The 20,053-nt window shown below is 38.5% G+C and overlaps 1 protein-coding gene across 1 annotated transcript in view; it reads left to right on the forward strand.

Moving 5' to 3' along the window:
- The first annotated feature begins 1,400 nt into the window (after positions 1–1,400).
- Positions 1,401–20,053, forward strand: part of BAIAP2L1 (BAR/IMD domain containing adaptor protein 2 like 1) — a 44,361-nt gene continuing 25,708 nt past the window's right edge. The window contains exons 1-3 of the mRNA XM_050905889.1: positions 1,401–1,692; positions 11,117–11,192; positions 14,865–14,951. Of these exons, the coding sequence (XP_050761846.1) occupies positions 1,642–1,692; positions 11,117–11,192; positions 14,865–14,951 (214 nt within the window). The 5' untranslated portion in view covers positions 1,401–1,641. The remainder of the gene's footprint in view (positions 1,693–11,116; positions 11,193–14,864; positions 14,952–20,053) is intronic.

Consider the following 20,053-nt stretch of genomic DNA (forward strand, 5'->3'; position numbering starts at 1 on the left):
ACAAAAGCAGTAGTACCCAGGCACAGTCTGTTTCCAGAGTTGTAAAAAACTCTTCAGACAAAAAACTTGGAATAAATAGTGCGATTCTTCATCCCATGCTCAGGCAAGCAGCCACATCACATTCAAGAGGACTGTTTGTATGAGCACTGCATAAACACTGCTTAGTGGGGACATAAATTGTAGACTTGGGCCCAAAATAATTCACTATATCTATAGGATAACATTATAAATTGGATTATTACAGAAAGGCAATTAATACCATAAATATCAGAAGTCTGCAAAGACTTTACCTGGGAGTACGAAGTCTCATAAAACTCCTTCTCTGCCCAGCATTTTAGCTGTATTTGAGATAACGCTCTAAGTGCCCACTTTTTTCCCAGAAGGCAAGTTGTAGTTCTAAAGGTATAAACACCTCCACGTGCTTGAATGAAAACATTTTTACAGCTCTTGAAACCTGCTAACAACCTCCTTCCACACCAGAGTCCAACATCTAGGGTTCTGTTCCAAGTCCAGTTTTTGTTGCATGCCTGCCATGATTTTATTGCTGCAATAAAGTGGGGGAAACAGAGGGAGAGACAGCAACCAAGAGAAGGATGTCCAATGGGTAAGGATGTTGATTACACCTCATGCACTCAATACCTAGCACTGCGTCTGTGTTTTAAATACCCAGGATTATGAAATTCCCACAAAGTCCTTCAAGATAGTACTGGTATTACATTATCAGAAAGATATTCCAACTAGCATACTTTAAATTAATCTCACAATCTCTAGACGATTTATGGCCTACAAAAATTTATACCTTACCCCAGCCTTCCTCATCGCCCCCCCCATAAAGGCCTCATGAGTCATTTCACAGAGGAAAGATGACTGGGGGCACTGTTTTATTGGTGTATATTTAAAAGAAATAGAAAACTTAAGCGTGTAGCACGAAGCTCAGGTGGTGCACTGGACCAAGATTCAGGAGAAAGACACTTTTGTCCTTGCCCAAGAGGCCCTGACAAGACCCCCATACCTCTCCTTCATGTGGGGCTGCTGTGGAAGGGAGAAAGGGGACCATCCCCAGCCTCACTAGCACCGCTAGGGCTACGCTAATTCAGTCTGATAAGAATAATTAATTAATTCTTACCGAACCCTCACTTAATTGCTGGGAGGAAGAGTTTACCTCCCACTTCGCTGGGCACCCACAGCAGAACTACCTCCTGAAAAGGCCTCCGCAGGGCCCGGGTTGCGCTTCGACACTGGGATACTCCGCGGGGCCACGACCACCACAGCCCCGAGGCCGCGGAGCAGAGGCTCGGCAGGGGTTCCCGGAGAGGGAGGCGGGGAGGAGGAGGAGGAGGAGGAAGCGCCGCGGACGAAGCAGGCGGCGGCAACTCAGGTAGAGGCGGCGCGAGCCGCCCGCCCTCCCCGCCGAGGTGAGGCCATCCGATCCCCGCCGCCCACAGCCCGCCGAGCCAGTCCTGCCGCGTCAGGCAGCCGCGGCCCCGCAGGTCCCGCCCGGCTGGTTCCACAAGTTTTTGACAGTTTCTTAGCGGCGGAGGGAGAAGCCGAGTCTGCCGTGGCGGCGCTGGGCTGAGGCCGAGGCCGAGGCGCTCTGCGGAGGACGAAGCTCTTCCCACCGGCCGCCTCCCCGCCGGCACCATGTCTCGGGACCCCGACGAGGTGAACAAGCTGACGGAGAGCACTTACAAAGTGAGTACGGGCCGGGGAGGGGGCTGCCCGCCGCCGCCTCGCTTGAGGAGACGGCCGCCACCTTTGCCCTCGCTGGCCGGCACCGGAGGCGGCTGAGGCGGGGGCCGTTGGCCGCCTCTCCACAGGCGAAGCCCGCGGGAGGGCTCAGGGCAGCCTCGGCTCCTCACGCAGAAAGGGAGCAAACTTTTTTTTTTAAACTTTTTTTTTTCTTTTTATTTCTCTTTCCCTCCCTTGTGAGTGATCTCGCCCATCCCAGTGTGTCAAAGACTGCTCGGTGCTCGCCTGTAAATAACCCGAAAGGGCTCGGGTAGAGGCACCGGGGAGGCTCGGTTCCCCTCGCTGCTCGGCGTGGTACGCCTGAGGCGGTTTGCGCCCCGGCTGCCTCCTTCCCGCGACCGGAGCGCTCCGCCGGGAGGCGGCGGGGCTTCGCCGCAGCCCCCCGGGCGGCCACCACCGTGGCCCCGACCGCACGGGTTGGGCCGCTTTACAGCTGGGAGCGACAGCTCCGGGACAAGGCAGGCTTTAAGACTGGTTTCTCCCTCTCTAGCAGGCTCAGTTCTCCAGCAAGCCATAATTCCCTCAGTGCGTTTTGATGATAAGGTGGTTTGGAGATCTTGGTGCTTGTGGTCCTCTGCTTGAACCGTTTCTTTGTCCAGGCCAGAGCCTAAAAATGGCTTAACACTGAATTAAGTTGCTTGCCTGCGTCCTGAGCTGATAATCAGATTTATGATGGTACACCCTAGCACTGCCTCAAAGCACCAACTGGTGAGGGTAGTCCAATTTATGTCGGTAGACTTTTAAATTTTCCAAAATGCCTTGTTATTTGTAGAATTAAAAATATTTTGCATATGGGCACTAGACACTTGTTTTGAACTTTTTCTCTCTATAAACTCAGCCCTTCCAAAACACACCAATTCTAATTGGGCAAAGTTCCCTTAAGAATCATACTTTTGGTTGAGTAGCGATGGCAGGATTGCATCCATAATATTCATTCTGTACGGTGTGTTGTACTAGAGGGAGCACTTAAATTTGCAAATGCATTTAATCATGCAAATGAACTTACAGCTGCAATGCATTTCCAGCTTTGAGCCCAAAGGAAAGCTTTCTGGGGGACTGTTCTATTTTATTATTTACTAAATCTTACTGGTTTACTATCGAATGTTTTCATATTTCTGAAGGTGATGTTGTTATCATTTAAAGGTCTCTAAAAAGATTTACTGGAGTATTTTGCTGTTAGTTTTGTTGTTCTCCAACATACTTAAGTCAACTTTACTTCTTCAAGTAGTCCAGTTATATTGATGTCATGTTGTGTTCGCTGTTCACTTTCTTTGGACTTAGATATCAAATTCATGCAAAACTACTGAAAAAATGAGATTACTTGGCTATAAATTTTGTCCTCTAGAATCGGTGCAGGTCGTCTTAAATGGTCTGCTGCTTTTTGATATCAGTTACGTTCATGGCAAGGCCATAAGCAAACATAAATTCCTCTTTCTCAGAAGAGCAGCCTGTAAACACAGGCTCGCGGAAGAGAAACCTGGGAAGTTGACTGTTCAGGGCTGTGCCGACAAAGGAATGTCCTACCTTGCCTATTGACTTCCAGAATGTAGCTAAAACAGTTTTACAGAGGAGAGGGAAGAAAATCTCATGTGTGTTTTAATGGATATAATATAAAATAGGCTTTAAAGGAATGACAGACCTCTAAATAAACAAAACCTTCCCTGTTATTCAGTACTTATTTCCTGGGAAAGTTTATCCTTTTGTTTTGTTTTTTAAACTAATTCAAAGGGATAATTAAGACTGAAACAACCAGTAAAAACACAGTAATACAAAGTTAATGTTGACAGTGTGATGAAATGTCTTCTATGTGGCTATTTTGAGAGGTCTGGTATGTTGCATCACATAACTAGTACTCACAGGCCTGGAAACCCTCCTGCCCTGCCCTCATTAAAAATTGAAACTTTATCCAGATAAGGTATAAAGGCTGCTTCAGATGAAGAATGGATTCTGGGTCTACTTTAAAGCAGTTATTTCTATATCAAAGTTAAAATCTTGAAAATGGTTCTTCTTAAGGGCGGAGAGCACTAGCCTGTGTATTCAGCATTTGCTGTGACTGTAATCACAGCTCCCTCATCTAAAACAAATGAACACCTCTTTGTGCTGTGCTTTAGTCTGCATGGTGAGCCTGCTCTCCTTTGTTTAATAATGCTCATGTAACTTCTACTCTTGCTGCGTGCCATCCTAGCGATACAGCGCTTAAAACACCATGCTGGTATTGATAAAATCAGGAGCAGTGTTTGTGTTTCTCCTACCAATAAGAAGAAAGGCTTGGTCTGGGGAAACCAATTCAGTGTAGTGTGGTGATGGCATCTGTGTGCTGCAGGACCAAACACAGGCTTTCATCTTCTCAAAAAAAATCAAATTTTGGGTGACCTGGAAAAATAATAGAAAATGAAATTGAATGCCTTGCTAGTCTGTTTTTTTTTTTTTCTTTCTTACAGTGCTAATCCATTGGATTTATTAAATACATAGTAACCTGTGTTATACAAAGCTTCAAAATATACTTACAGAAGTCATCAGGTGGCTAAGTAATGCCCTTGTATTTTTATCTTGTTCATCCTTTTTGTTGGCAACATCAGAAAGTGAATACCTCAACATTTTTTAGCTAACCTGACTAAATAAACAACATAATCCACAAATACGTGTGTGTGTGCACACAAGAATCAAGGCTGACATTTACTCTTTATGTAATACCTGAAGAATCACTTTAATGCATGGTAATAGGAATGGCACGTGCAAAATGAAGCCTAAGGGTGTGGGAGCCTATGACTAAAGAGGGCTACAGCCTCCCTTTTGCCAAGGAACTGCTGAGAGGTTCACTGGTATGACATTGCCCTGCCCTTGTAACTCACTGCAGTGATGTGGCATGCTGTGAGGGGACATTGTGTGACCCCCTCACACACAGACTATGTCAATCGGTAACCCCAGGAAAGTTGTTACACGTTGGTGTGTCACCGCAGCTCACACAGTTTCATTTTATCTGCTGTATATGGGGGAAAACTATTTGGCATCCAGCTATGATACACGCAATCCAGGGGAAAGGGGACAAAACAGGAAAGTACTGAGTTACAGACCTGTCATTCTGTCTGTATGGTCTAAGGGCTGGGCAGGCAGCTCGCGTAGTGCTCCTGTGGTTTGAGGTTTCCGGAGTTCTTGATAATAGCATGATAGCTGTAATTCATTGGTGTTTGTAATCTTGGATTTTAAAGATATATTTCTCTGTATTCAAGTAAATCTTACCCAGAAATTTTGATTATCAACCAAAGTGTAATTAAAAAAAAAAAAAAAAACAAAACAGAAAACCCCCCTTTGTTTGTTCAATGGCGTGCTCTGTTCTCCTGAGGGGCATGTGTTCTCTACAGGGGCATGTAGAATTATTTTGGTAGGCTATATTGTTTTATCATGGAAATATATCTGATAAATTTAGTTTAAAGCCCTAAAGTCCATGTTTCCATATTTTAAAAAGACTTGCGATTGGATTAAACTGCCAGACTTATTTACCAAAATTAAAATTCACCTATGGTCCTAGCACATGCTGCAGTAAGGCTGTTGTTTTGCATCATGGAAATATAAATCTAACTTGGGGGAAGAGGAGCCTTTGGGAGTTTGTGTGTGTATAAAGTCCAGTTCTATCTTAGTGCAAATTATCTCTTTTGACCTTACTTAGTGTTATGCCTACTTAGAGTCTATCCTGGGTCATGTGTTCATAACCTGAAAAAGTTTGTATTTGAAACACAGTGATGGATGATGTATTAATGTGTCTCTTAAACAAGAAATGTTCCATCAAGCTGACTAATAATTAGTCATAAGAAACAGTCTTTTTGCATAAACGCTAGCATTCCGATTTATTTTTTTCCATTCTGTTAAACCTGTTTTAAAACAATATTAAGCTAACTTACAAATGAGATAGCTTAACGTGAGATGTGTTGGGGGCTTAATCGTGCCCTTCTGAAAACTGTATTGTGGATTTCAAAAGTTAAAGGAGAAGATGAGATGCAATAATGTACAAAATGCTTCAAGTACAGTACAGTATGATTTACTTTCTATATGGCTTTTTGAATCTTCTCAAGTGGGTTCTCAGACATAGTATAGCAACACTAAAGACTTTTTTACAAAAACTTAATTTTACTGTTTTCCAAATTGAGGAATAACAATTTAAACTAAATTATTAGTAGCTATAGAAAGGTTAGCTATGAATAGCTATAGTGATGGTAATATGAGTAATGTTAGGCATCAAGATCTACTTTTCTGTGCTAGTTCTATAATTTCAGGTTTCTACCTAAATACATTGTGATCCACTCTTGCAAAAGTACCTGCAGGATGTAAACTTGAAACTACAGGGAGTCTATGCATTGTTTAGTTGTATTCATACCTGCTGAGCTATTGTTCTGCGAGGTGTGTCCTTAAGTAAAAAGCAAAGCTGAGCATTTACAGGAAGGCACTTTTACAATGGCTGTCATTTGTTTTGAAGATTAACGTTGTTTATATGACTATCGGGAACTGCAGAAGATTTAATACCTGTATATAACAAGTGGAAATACAAGGCTTGTTCCTCTTGAGTCAGCTCCTTGCTACCAGGCTGGTTAACTCACATTGGTTTCATGTGGTGAAAGGCACATAGCAACTCTTATACCGAATTATATGAGGATTTAATGACTTGAATGACCAGAATAGGTTTCTCTTATGCTTTTTCTTGGAAGGTCACTTTTGCCAACTCTAAAATTCTCTGCATAAAAAGATGTTTCCAGTTGCCTGTTTTGAAAGTGTTTCCCTTTATTTCCATTCATCCTAAATAATAGAAAACTGTAGGATCTGATCATGTGCCTCCTCTTCCCTTCTAGTTAATTATTCTGTTCATGAGAGGTAGTGTGTCACTGGAATATAGGACACTAGATTGACAATTAGGAGGCCAAGTTTGTGTCCCTTGCTGTACAGGCAAATGATGTGCTGTGAACCAGGTTGTCTCTCCCAGGTTTTTTCTTACTTTGTGATGTCTATTTGGATTAAGACAAAAGTTTTATTGCCATGTCTTTGTACAGCATGGCAGATAACAAGATTGTGATATTTTTCTGAGGCTTTTGACAATTTTAAATTAGTGGTTCTCTTGATCAGAAATTCTTCTTTGTTCCTCTGTCTCTGCTTTTTTAGAAGTTTTGAGATCTGGCTTTAATGTATGACTTGCAATTTTGCACTGCTGTTCAGTCCCACTCATTTTCATGACCTTTTCCTTAGACTGCAAGTAAGAGAAGCTATAAAACTGTAAGACATCATAAGAAAAAATAGCTATACAAATTGATTTCTGAGTGGCTCTTTTCTGCTATAACTTATGAAGCTGAACAAAATATTACAATCATTTTAACTGATCTGAAATGTCTTGGCAATATCAAATTTATACCTGATCCTGAAGAGGGAGTTGCCAGTGACAGCTTCCCTTTTTGAAAAAGTGCTCTAGATATTTCTTCCTGGACAGTACTTCAAAGACAGCAACAGTGGTTAACTTTTATAAAAAGAGCACTAGAGGCACGACCAGGTTTTTGTTTGCTTTGAGAATCTAGTCTTCAGTAGAAAGAAAAAAATACATATTATGCTTCTTTCTAATGTTGAAGAGAGGAAAATCATCTAAGAATTATTTCATTACATCATCTTGGAGACCCAGCGGGGGGGTGGGAAAGGAAGCCAAGTCTTTCTATCAAACACAAACCCTTAGCAGGAAAGTAGATGAGCCTTGCGCAGTGCTGTGAGGATCAGCTAACCATACCCTGTGTTAAACCAAGCAAATTCCAAAGGGGAATTTCCATTGCAAAGGTTTTTGCTGCTTCTCAGGCGTTCACGTCTAGAGACTGGTGCAGACACTTCTGCTAACAATCAACCACTGTGGCAGCGCAAAGACTGAAAAACTTCCAGACTGCTTGGTCTAATGGAGAAAAGATCCATTAGTTGTATGCCTTCCAACTACTGAAGGCACTGAGCTATAAATTGTTTCTTCATCTTTCCCAGCAGTTTTACGTATACATTGAGCAGATGTGATGTACTGGAGCTCTTCCTCAGAGTTCTCTGTGTTTCAGTGGACCTGTTGTGTTTCCACAGTGTGGTCTATACCTGCTATACATGAATACCCGACACATATCAAGTTGGCTAGTGAAAATAAAGAGCTATGGGGTCTGGCTTCAGAGAGGGGAGGTGTTGAGGGCATTTTTGTTGGCTTTTGTTCACTTCCTCCTAAATGAAAACAACTAATGACACAGGTGCAATCACTGGTTTTGTTTGAAATCTGAATTGGATGACATAAAGAAAACTGGGATCTTAACCCCTGAATCCTTAAGACAGTCATTCCAAAAATCAGTATTTCAAGACCAATAATTATCACGTTACTGTTAGAATTTTTGGGTAGGTGGCAGTAAGGGTTTTACTCTGTAAGTTCTTGTTGCGAGAAGCAGGGTAAGCAGGGACAGGATCTGTCTTTCAAGAAAATTATTTTCAGTATAGGGTGGCAATTCAAGGTGGCATTGGGATTCTTACCTGCCATGGATAAACACGGTTTCTATGTCATGTACACCTCTCTTCTCCCCCATATCCTTGGAATACAGGACTCTATATCCTAACACAATCCCCTAATTCACCCTTTTTTTTTCTTGTGGTTCACTGACTCCATATATGCCAACAGACATCATCTTTAGTACGCTGCTGGGAAGAAATGGCAAAAAGTTGGAATAGGAAGAGACAACTTACCCCTTGGAACACAAGCCTCACAGTCGCACTGCCTCAGCTACGAGGAGGGCAACAGAGGCACAGCAGCAACGTTTACAGTAGTAAATTAAAGAGTTGGGGCGGGAGGAGGGATGTTCCCAGACGCTAGAGCTTGAAAATCCATACTGTTAAGTTGTTAGAATAGCCCTTGGCAGTGCTGGCCCAATCTGAAACACACTTTCCCAAATGATTTCTGGATGTGGTTTGTGAGTTAACACAAATCAAGGGCCTGGGGACAATAGGTAGTTTGCTTGCAGTGACCATGTTTGGGTGGGTAAGAGTTTAATGGTATAGACCAGAAAACAATCCCAGTTGCATTTAATTTGTAAAAATAAGTGCAGTAGGGCTAGGTATTGTTCTTCTGTGTCTGCTTTTGATGTCATATATACTATACCAATATCAGAACCTAACAGTTTTATGTCTTTTTTTTTTTTTTTTTTTTTTTTAAATCTGTATTTTTTACTTAACATGACTGTTAAAGTATTAGTGGTGAAATCTGGAGTTAATTCTTTTCTTCACTTTTTAAATTGACTGGAGTTCAGGTATAGCACTATATTGGAAAAATAATAAAGTTCTGTCTGAATGACCTTGCATGAAAATAAGACAAATGTGATGGTATTCCTGTTCTTTCTGGGTCCGTGTATGTACTACATATAAATATTTTCATTCTGTTAGCAGTATAACAGACAAAAGCTTGATACTATTTAACTTGTCTTGTGTCTTGTAGTTCTTGTAAACAGAAAGCATCTGTTTTGAATTCCTTGAACTTGAAAGTTCTGCTGTGTGAACAGTATCTAGAAAGATGTGAGTTGTGTCATAAAAATATTGTCATAAAAATAGTAAGAATAACAGAATGGTGTCTTCAGGTATCTCATGATCTTCCTTTCATGACAATAAAATTTTGCAGAGTAATGTCACAGCTATAGTTTTGTTAGGAAGATCCTGGGAAAAGAAGGTCTAGAATCTGCAAAAACTTTTGAGATTCTCCCCTATGAAATATAGAGCTTGAATTAAATTTATTTTTAAAAGAAAATATTCATTACCAAATTGTTCCTGAGGCTTAGCAGCTGGTGTTATATGAAATTGTATTTTGTATGGAAGAGAGAAAAGAAAGGATTAGAACATTGTGGTTACTTGACTATTAAATGACCAGGCACATACGGCAAATTCTAGAATACTTGTTCAGAGGTAGTTATTTACATACGTACAAAGGGTTTTTTGTTAAACAAACATGCTGTGTCTTTAATTCAGATAGCGATTCCACCTGAAGAAACCAAGAAGCCATCAAATAAGTGAAGCTCAGAGGGCTCTCTTTCAAACTTATTTAGCGTTGTTCAAGAGTTAATTGCAACATGCAGTATTTTGGAACACCGCTATTTACGCTACATATGTTCGAGACATCTTAAAGGGCATGATTCTGAGGAGTGAACAACTGCTGCATTTATATCAGCATGTCAGCTTTTTTCAGTGCTCATAAGAAGATAAAAGTGATTTTGGAATATTGATTTGGGGGGGGGAGGGGGAAGAGTTATTGACTTTGACCAGAAAGAGGGAAACTGAAGCTTTCCTGTGAGTAGGGACAACTCAAACTTTGTGGGTGATTTTCCTTTTTGGAGTGGGTAGAAGCTTCTCCTCTCTTCTTCACCCCCCAACTTTGGGCAAATTCAAATTTGGATTCATACTTCATGGCTTAACTTATTTTCTACTTTTGCAAATACTTGAAACTTTTCTATTTAATGGTGTAGCTATTTTCTTGCACTATGAAACTGCCAGTCACAATTTCTACCACTTCATCAGTTTATAGAATTTGCTAGGTATGAGAGTAGTCATGCTTGGAGCTGCTGGATTTCAGATTCTGGTTGTTTCAGCCAATAATGGTGTTTAACAGCCAAAGCAGCTGCAGTGGAGATTTTTTTTTTCCCTCCTTCTATTTAAATAAGCTCAGCATTTTCACTTTCTTCCTGAAAGAACTATGGCTTTGCACAATAACATGCAGCATCTTCAAACAAAAAAAACCCACAAAACAACCCCACAACAGAAAAAACCCAAGTAATTTCCCTAAATGCTATCCGTAACTTAGAAAAGATGAATAAAGTGCTTAGTCTTCCCCTAATCAGATATCTGGTGAATTTCTTTTCTTTTTTTCCTTTTCCCAGCATTATTTTTTTTTCAGCATGGGGGGGAGGGGGAAGAACTCAAATCTTGAGCCATTGTCAGAAAGTTCTTGTTATTGTCTGACTTTATAAAATAATTAGTGGATAAAGGTTTTTCTCTCATTCTTATTTCACCTTCACCTGCCATAAAAGAAGGATCTGTGCAAATTTTGATCACATACTTGACATCCTTTTGTATTATAAACAGCCAGATTCCTTTTTACCCCTATTGAAATAGTTTATCTTTTTTCCTGTTTGTTGATCTTAAATGCTCAGTTTCTTCTCCCTTCCATCCTTTGCTCTCCTCTTCCTCCCAAGTCTTCTATTTTTCATCCATCTACAGACTTTTCAGATGTATGCTGTACGTATGAAACATAAAACTAGACCTAGGTGACACTGAGATAAATACTTTCATCCACTGTTGAATTGTCTTGGTTATAACACAAATTCTGTTTTCCATTCACTAGAATGTTATGGAACAGTTCAATCCAGGACTGAGGAATTTAATAAATCTGGGGAAGAATTATGAAAAAGCTGTTAATGGTAAGTCTTCTAGGTGCTAACTTTAGAAAGAATGTTTAATTTTCATTTAAATATACGTATTGGATATGAGGGTTGTGTATAAGCTTCATTTCCAAGTTGAACTTTGGATGTGTTTAATTAGGAAAAAAAAAAACCTAACAAAAAAGCACAAACACCCAAACATATGTACCTTCTCCCCTTTTTTTTACTGTCCTGCAGAAGTTGCAGCCCAAACACTTAGGCACAGAGCTACTGCAAAATAAACCGAACATAAAGTGTAAATAACCCACATTAGAATAATAATATAAATGGAAAAAAACAGTTATGTAAATCAGATGTTCTCTGTCCCCCACCTCCCCCCACCCCACCCCCCCAAAATATCTTCCAAAGATATTTTGCATTCTTAGATCTGTTCCTGCTCACCTATACACATCACTACCTAAGTAACCCTGTGAACAGAACAACTTGAATGAATAAGAGTTGCAGGAGTAGATTAATTTTTTTCTCTTGTCCATATTAAACCTGATGATACCTTTTTAATGGAGTCAAAATCGGAATGAATAAATTTGAATCTAAGGACCCAGCCTCTCAAACTTTTTATAATGTGGTTGTTTACTTCTATTATTGACTTCACAGAAACTATCTAAGAACGGGTTTCCAAGGCTGGGCTCTAGATTCCCAAAGCTTATATTGTAGGACCTGTTAGAGCTTGCTCCATTTCACCTATGCAGACCTGTTGAGCTGCTTGATACCATATTAAAGCCATGTAAAATCTCTCTAATTTTGCCTCATTCAAGTCTGTGGCACATCTTTTCCATACACGTAATCTAGCACTCTGAGAAATGTGATAGTGCAGAAGTAGTGCATAGCCAAATAGACATTGAAATCTCTCTTCATGCAAATTTTAGACCAGGCTGGAGAAAAAGATAAAACTAAAGCCTGCTGGAGATTAAAATAGGGAAATGTTGACTTATTTGCAGTAATGCCTAACCTGATGGATTAACACTGTGGTTACCTAGTACCTAACTTTAGGGATTATAGGTAGTACCAGAAGTAATAACAAGTGTTTTCATGTTTGGCTGAAAGATTTTTATACCAGTTTCTGAGGGTTCTGCTTTTCACATACTTTACTGTTGATGCATTACGTTGTCCCTCTTCTCTTTTAATTCAATTTGTCATCAGTAATTCACAATATACCTGTGCACAGCAACACTGGAGAGACTGATAGGTATTGTGTTCTAGCAAGCTTGCCTTTTAAGACTGGCTGATGAAGTGTATCTAGCATGAATGCTTAATTTCAAATGAATAAATGTTTACAATGTTGCAACAACTGTTGAGAAACTGCATTAAAGTCATTTTTGGACTCTCATAAATTGTTAATCTGCTCTCCATAATTTCTGAGTGGTATAAATAGATCTGTAACAAGGAGTAAATACTCTGTTGCTAAACAAATACTTTGCAGCTTTCCAAACAAGTCAGAGTAGGCTGACAACATAAAACTTACAAGAACTTCTGATGGGTTTATAATGTATTTTTATACATTTTGAGGATAAAAGGTCAAAACTCATTTTCTGCAGTTTTCTATCCATAGCACTGGTGAAGAGACTATACAAGTAGAGTTCTTGATTTAGCTTGATTAGCACAGGAGAAATCACACATTTTCTTCCTTTTTTAGTGACTGTATTAGGATAAAAGATTGACTTGGGGCTATCTTGAGAAAACATTAGATAGGAAGAGTTGGAATGGCATAAAATCTTGTCGTATGGGTGGCATGCTGCTCCATCAGTAGCACCAGTATAATTCTTCTGTTCAGAAAGTTTGAATATAGAGCACCTATGAGATGCAGCTTAGACAGAAATTACTCTTGTCTAATACAACAGAGCCCCAAAAAGAATCTTTGTTTCATTTGGAAGAGTTTCAGGCTTCTCAGTGAATATACTGTTAGGTAACCAAAGACGTCACCTTTTCTAGTAAAAACTATACAATACAGACCTAAAATACTGTAACTGGCAATTGCCAATTATATTCCTCTCAGAAAAAAAGTATTCTAAAGTCAGCAGTGAGAGTCTACTTGGCTTCCACTTTAGGTTAAAAATGTACTGCTACAAAAAAATTATGAAGACTTCAATAAGTATTTTTCACTGCCTTTTACAATAAAAGCTTGCCAGTTTGTCATTGTTATTTCTTTTCTTTGTGGTGTGCAGCTCAGTTATAGATACTGTGAAGATGCAAGGCATCCATTGTAGATCTACTACATATGTAAAATGTTTCTCACTACTGGCCTCCCTGCAGTTTGAATCTTGATGTTTCCATGTGCATTCTAGCAAAACTGGCTTTGCTGTTTAAATCAGCTATAACCAGGAAATCATTAACTGAGAATAACTGAAACCTCAGTGATACATATTAAGAGCTTATTGGTTCCTGTAAAACTGGAATTGAACTATAAACAATAAAAGGGGGTAACTGTCCTGGGGGAAAAAAAAGATGAGCATCCAAGTGTTAACTAGGGTCTGTCTTTTTGGTTGGGAATGTTAAACCTTCAGGTTTCTTCTTAAACTGTACATGCACCTGTTGCCTGAGGTTTTTATTGCTTAACGTACTTGGAATACAGATTTCTGCCATCCTGAGTGCAGTGATGAAGATAAAAGTAGGCACTTTCCTGGAGTGTCAAAATAATTCTGTGCAGAAATTGTGTGTATCAATGCTAATTTTCCATGTTTGTCCAAGAAACCAGAGATCTTCCAACATTTAAGCTCACTAAGTTGCTGAACAATGTAATTTATAATAATCTCAGGAACATTGATGGTCTGTTGAAAATTGAGAAAAGAATGCCAAATGGGTTATCTCCATAACCGAAACATCATCTTTCAGAGACTGAATTTTTGAAGTTTTAGCATTTAAGGCCTAAAATTTCCTTAAAGTGGAAAAGTTGGTGTTTATATGTAGGATCCTCAGATTTCAATGTATTGTTTTGACAAGAAATCATATTTGTCGTTGCAGTATATGATGACTGTACAATGTTATCCATAATGGTAATTTTTAGGAGTGGTTGTATCAGATGTATCGAACCTTTCACATTTCACTTTTCTTTTAAATATATCACACCTGGCGAACTGTATTTCATCATAGCTTTTTTTGAAGCGAGTTACTCTTTCAGCTAACTTAAACAGTAAATGATGATTTGCTTTTGAAGGGTTCCATGTCTCCTTGTTGCAACTATAGGTCCGTTGTCTCATGGCCAGTAGCCATTTCTCAGATCAGTGGTCTGGCTGGCCAATACAGGGCAGAGACCTTGGCATTTCTAGTAAGTTTGGGATTCCATTTTGCTTTTTTCCAACAGTTTTATCTGTACCAAGGAATTTTGTTATGTCCTGACCAATGGCTTATGGCTAAACCTACTCACTGGACGCTGATTGCTCCTGGATATGCATGAAAGTTGGAACTAAATAACAGGCTGAAACTTCATTAATATATGCTGGTGTTCTGTCTTTGTCACCTGGCTTCACAAATGAGCAGGTAGCACAGGGACTTGTGTAACTTTCTCTGATAGCAGGATTTCCTTATTGCCATATACCCATCTCTTACTATGTGCCCTGGATTACAAGATTTCATAGGATCATAGATTAGTGAAAATGGAAAATACTTCGATTTGGTTTTTTAACACTTCTTCTTTTTCCCCCCACCTCCCCCCAGCTATGGTAGTGGCTGGAAGAGCATATTATGATAGCCTTGCAAAGATTGGGGATATATCAGCTGATTCTCCAGTTTCTAAAGAATTAGGTAAGTGAAATCTCTTTTTTTTAAAAATTACTTCAAAATATAAACTTTATTTTTGTTTTCCTGCTGGCAGTTCACAGAACTAATGTGAAGTAGAGGAGGATCGGAAAAAGTGTGTTTTAAATAACGCATAGATGGAAGGGATTAGATTCCTTTAAGGTATATTATTTCTCAAGACACTTACAATATTTTGACAAAATCACTTTTTTTTTTTTTTTACTTTTGTGAATATATTTCTGCCTATGCATTCAAAAGCATGTATTTTTTTAAGTTCACATAATTCTACAATAAATAAATATGGAAAAATGTGTAGCTTGATTTTTAGTACAGAGATGAATGTTGAGATATTTCTGCAACAGAATATTGGTATGAGGAGTCCTAGTGTATGACAGCAGTTCTAAACTAAAACAGTTTTCTGGATGAGTTCCGTTGTGAAGAGTTTAGTTCTACTTCACTGTTTTTCATCGAGTGTATCACTAAAAGTTCTCAGATGCATTATATTTATTTTCTAGCTGAGCTTTTTTGAAAGAGAAACTGTAGAGTCAAAGATGTAGTACATTTACATTAATGTAAAATTAATCCAAGTTCTGTACCTTCCTGAAAATAATTTCTGAATTTTTGAAAGATCAGCAGCAGCACTTCATTTTGTACTCCTTTGGCTAGCATTGAAATGATACTGCTCAAGCTACAAAAGTGAAGTTGTCATCAAAGTATTTGTAATATTTCTGACAAAAGATTCTGACATCACTACAAAACAAAGAAGCGGGAACTATACTGTAAAAAGGAAACATTTGTTTAAAGCCTTCATTTGCTTTTTGACAAAAATAACTTGATACAGTGGTTTGTCTCTGAACTTTTGATTATGGGCAATGTAGGACTCTTTCCATGATGTAACATGCATCTGCTCCTGTAACTCACAATAGTATGTTACTTCAGCTGAGTAAAAAGGATGTTTTTAGTAAAAATTTTTGTTTTATGATTCTGCTGAAGCAGAATTGAGGGGAAAGACTCTTTTTGAATGGTGGCCACTGGTTTCTATGTGCCTGCATACGTTTTTATGATTTGTTCTGAAACCACTTTTGTGTGAGTGTTAACATTCTGTGTTGAAAGTTGGGAGCGGCAGAACAGCAAACAGTACAAAGCAAACAGTCCTAATGTAGTTGCTTTCTGTATTTGCTTTGCAGGTTGTTTACAGCAAGCAGAGTTGCTGGTTTCAAACTATAGAACAAAAGTATGAGAAAGTTAAAAGGAATAACCATGCAGAGTCTTATAAAAATACCAAGAAATGCATAATTACAATTTTTGCAATCAAGCAGTTGGTCAAATGCATGGAAGTAATCTATTTACTGAACTTTGTATGACTCTGGGATATTCTCCTTGTTTGAAAATATTATTGTTGGGTAGTCTCAAGATGAAGTCTGAAAATAACTGTTTCTCCCTATTATTGGGGACAATACAGAATTGTGATTGAAAATGTATTTTTGTTTAACTATGAATTCTTCCCTACCTTTTTTTAGATATACTGTATTGAGAAAACATGGCCTTCTTCAGGGTCAGGCCTCTAACACTGCTTTCTCTTCATCTTCTACTTCAACTGTTACTGCAGAAAAATCTTTTCTTCTTAAGGAAAACAGCAACTCTGGATTTCTTCCAGCATATTCTCTGATAGAGTACCTAATTTAAAGATAAGGAAAGTCAATGAACATTGGAAAAGGCAGGATAATGTGGTTAGGAGTCTGTGAGAGATCATTTGCATTTTCTTGAAAAAGTCTTAACAGTTCTGAAGCTGGGCTACAATACTGAACTATTTAGCAAAGAAATATGATATACCCCAGATGTATCTAAAAGTATCTTTGCTTAAAAAGAAAAAAAAATTACTGCACCTTTTAGTATTTTAAAAGTATTAAGATGCATGCGGAGCAGTATCAGATGTGTAAAGACTAGATCAAACCTTGCTGTGATTTGCTTGTTTGTGGACCATATTAACCTGAGTGGAGTTACCGTAGGCCCAGCCCACTGTGGAATTGTCTCTTCTGTGAGTTCCTTTAGACTTGCCAAAAGACATGTTATTGACCGCTAACAGCTCTATCACGCATAATACTTCTGTTATCTTTGCCAAAAAAGAGGTCAGTAGTGAGCAGTTAAGTTTTGTGATATGCCTGTGAACTGCTTTTCTGGAATGTATTCTCTTGAGCATCAAGCGAGCTGACACAATACCTTGTTTTATAAGAGTAACAGTCTAAGGGTGACTGGCAAAGAAGCAGAGAGGAGCAATTTCCATAATTTTATGTGTGTGTTATCTGGAATATTTCTGTAACTTTTTACTTTTCCCTTGTTTAAAACTATATTATAAGGCCTCTTCCTGTATCCTGTATTAACTGAAATCAATAGCAGCATTCCCACAGATGTCAGTAGGAGATCATTATATTTTTTAATACTTAAGACATTACCCTGGCTCTTCACAATAAATTAGATAAACCAATAATGACCAAGTTCTAAAGCATTTTGGAATGCTTTAATATTTGAGCACAAATCGAGGTACTGTGGTCTGGATTTCCAGTGTTTAGGTCTTTGGACAACCAGAAAATGTAAATGTTTTCATTTGAATAATAAAAAATTGAAACATCCAAAGTAAATATTTAAACTAATGCTTGAAACTAATCTGTTTAAAAACAAACAAGCCCCTCCCCCCCATGGCTTACCAATTTAACCACTGTCAGGACAACTGGCTTATGGATGGCAAGACTTCATAGTAGTCAGAACTCCACGGTGCTGGTTTTTTACCTCATTGTATCATCTACAGCAGAAAGGAAGGGAAAGCATATCTGCCAATTAATTATCTTTGACTCATCTTAAATGTTCATGCCTCCTCCATTAGCTCTGTGTTTCACCCGTCAGCCACTAGGTACTTTTGGCTGTAAAAGAAGGTATTAGAACAAGATTCTCCCCTTTTTCCCTTTCTCTGATAGCATATCAAGCTGTAACTTTTTCACATACAGTTCATATTAAAATCAGTTTTCTGAATGATGAACAGGGGAATGAGGCAGGAACCAAGGTTTCAGGTCTTTCTGGTAGCAACTTCACCTTTAATAGTGGCACATGAAAAATAACATATTATTCTAAATTCAGTTGTGTTGCATTAAACTTCTTACACTTAATTACAAAAGGACTACAAGGCTTAGATGGCTAAAACACAATATTCTTTAGAATTTATGGAGAATCTTTACTGGAATATTGCACTGAGTCATTTTACAGTTCAAACCCAAACCTGCTGGGTGACCTAGAGCATATTTACTGCCAAGTGTGATGTAAAGATTTGTATCAAAAACACAGTCAATCCTTCCTTCTCATAAGGAAACGCAGAACATGGTCTTCCTGTAATGAGACAGTAAAATGGATACCAACCCCACAGCAGGGTAGAAACAGAAGTGGAAAAGAAATAGGGAAGAAAATTTTTGAAGTAGAGGGTAAAATGCATAGAGGGCAGAGAAGTAGTGGGGCAAAAAATCAAGTAAAAATGCCAGAAAGTGCTTTCTTCTGTCATATGAGGTTGGAGCAGAAGAGGGAAACAAGAGAATGAAATGGAAATCTGGATATTCCAGCTGATTCAGGGCTTTTGTACTAACTGTCTGTATCTTTCAAGTCTGGTTGAAGCTCTCTGAATTATTTTAATACAGAATAACTTAATATGAGTAAGTTGAGGAAGTAGAAGAATATACTGCATTCATAATACAATCCTTATGAATAAGGGATAAGTTGATTTAGGTCAACATTCTTTCTAATTTTTTATTTCCCTCAATTTCTAAGCTTGTTGTCCCTCAGACTTGGCTATGAGCATTTAGGAACATAACCTGAATTCATGTAGTTCAAGTTATTCTGCAATATGGAATTTGCATATCTTTCTTTTCTAGGCACCTTTTGGAAATCCCATTAGGAAGAAAAGATAGGAAACAAGAAACTGCACGTTTAAAAATGTTAAGATTTCATACTATTCAAATTTCAGCATACCACATCAGCACAATAAAATTTTGGGTTTCAGTAATGCACTAAAAATAATTTCACGTAGATACTGTACCACTGATACAGTGTTAAAATAGTAACTTTCATGATGTGTTGCTGATCTTTTTTGTCTTGCCCAAAATACAGGTTTATGAGGCTTTGTCTTATCGATTTTTAGTGCTTATAATTTTAATAAACTCTCTCTTGTAGTAACATAGGCTGTCTTTGTAGCCTTCACTTGCTTGAGGAATGAGGAAGTTATTTCCTGCTCACTCATTGAATACTACTTCTCATATTTTCCCAACTATCCTCTTTAGCACCTGCCAGTTATTGTAGCTACAACTCATTTATTATATTGTGGGTGTAAAGTCCCAATTTGTTTGTTGTGTGGCAACGGTATCTATAGCAGTCACCCACAATTATATTATGGGCCTGTACCTAGAGCTTATTGCTCAAGAACTAATAAGTGTAAACTATTCATTGCTTGTCAAAATACAAAAAGCCAAATTGTAGGAGAAATGTTACATTGCATGGTCTTGACCAATGGAACTAAATTTCAGAAGTTCAGTATGTTAAAAGCAAAATCAGAGGAGACAAAATCTCTTCCCTAATCTAACCAAGACTGATAATTTATTTAAAGATTACTCTGTATTATAGGCTTATTTTTTTTCATAGTCTCATTCTGTTAAAACTTATCTGTAAACAGGTATGCAAAAGCTTATGCTCATCTACAGTCTGAAATGTAAGAATTTGGAAAAAATTGGATTCTTTTCAGGAGAAATTGTCTGGTTAAAAACCACTACAGGTAATCTAGAGAAGCAAGTATTGGACTAAAAGATTGCGCTGTGTTGTGGTAGTCACAAGATAGGGAGAGGTGGGGAGAAAAAAACCCCAAAACCTCCTAATGGTGTACATCGTAAGTGGAATTCTTGCCTGATAGAGGATGAGCCCTGAACTTGATATTCCTCTCATGCACAATAGAAAGGACTGTTCTTTGGGTCTAAAAGACAGTGTTTGAATATATTCACGAAATGCAGGTTTGCTCATAAAGTGGTGTAATTCCAAAGGTCTCCACAACTTTGTCATGCTTTGTCAAATACAAAATC

The sequence above is a fragment of the Gymnogyps californianus genome, chromosome 15 (assembly GCF_018139145.2).
Source record: "Gymnogyps californianus isolate 813 chromosome 15, ASM1813914v2, whole genome shotgun sequence".
NCBI lineage: Eukaryota > Metazoa > Chordata > Aves > Accipitriformes > Cathartidae > Gymnogyps > Gymnogyps californianus.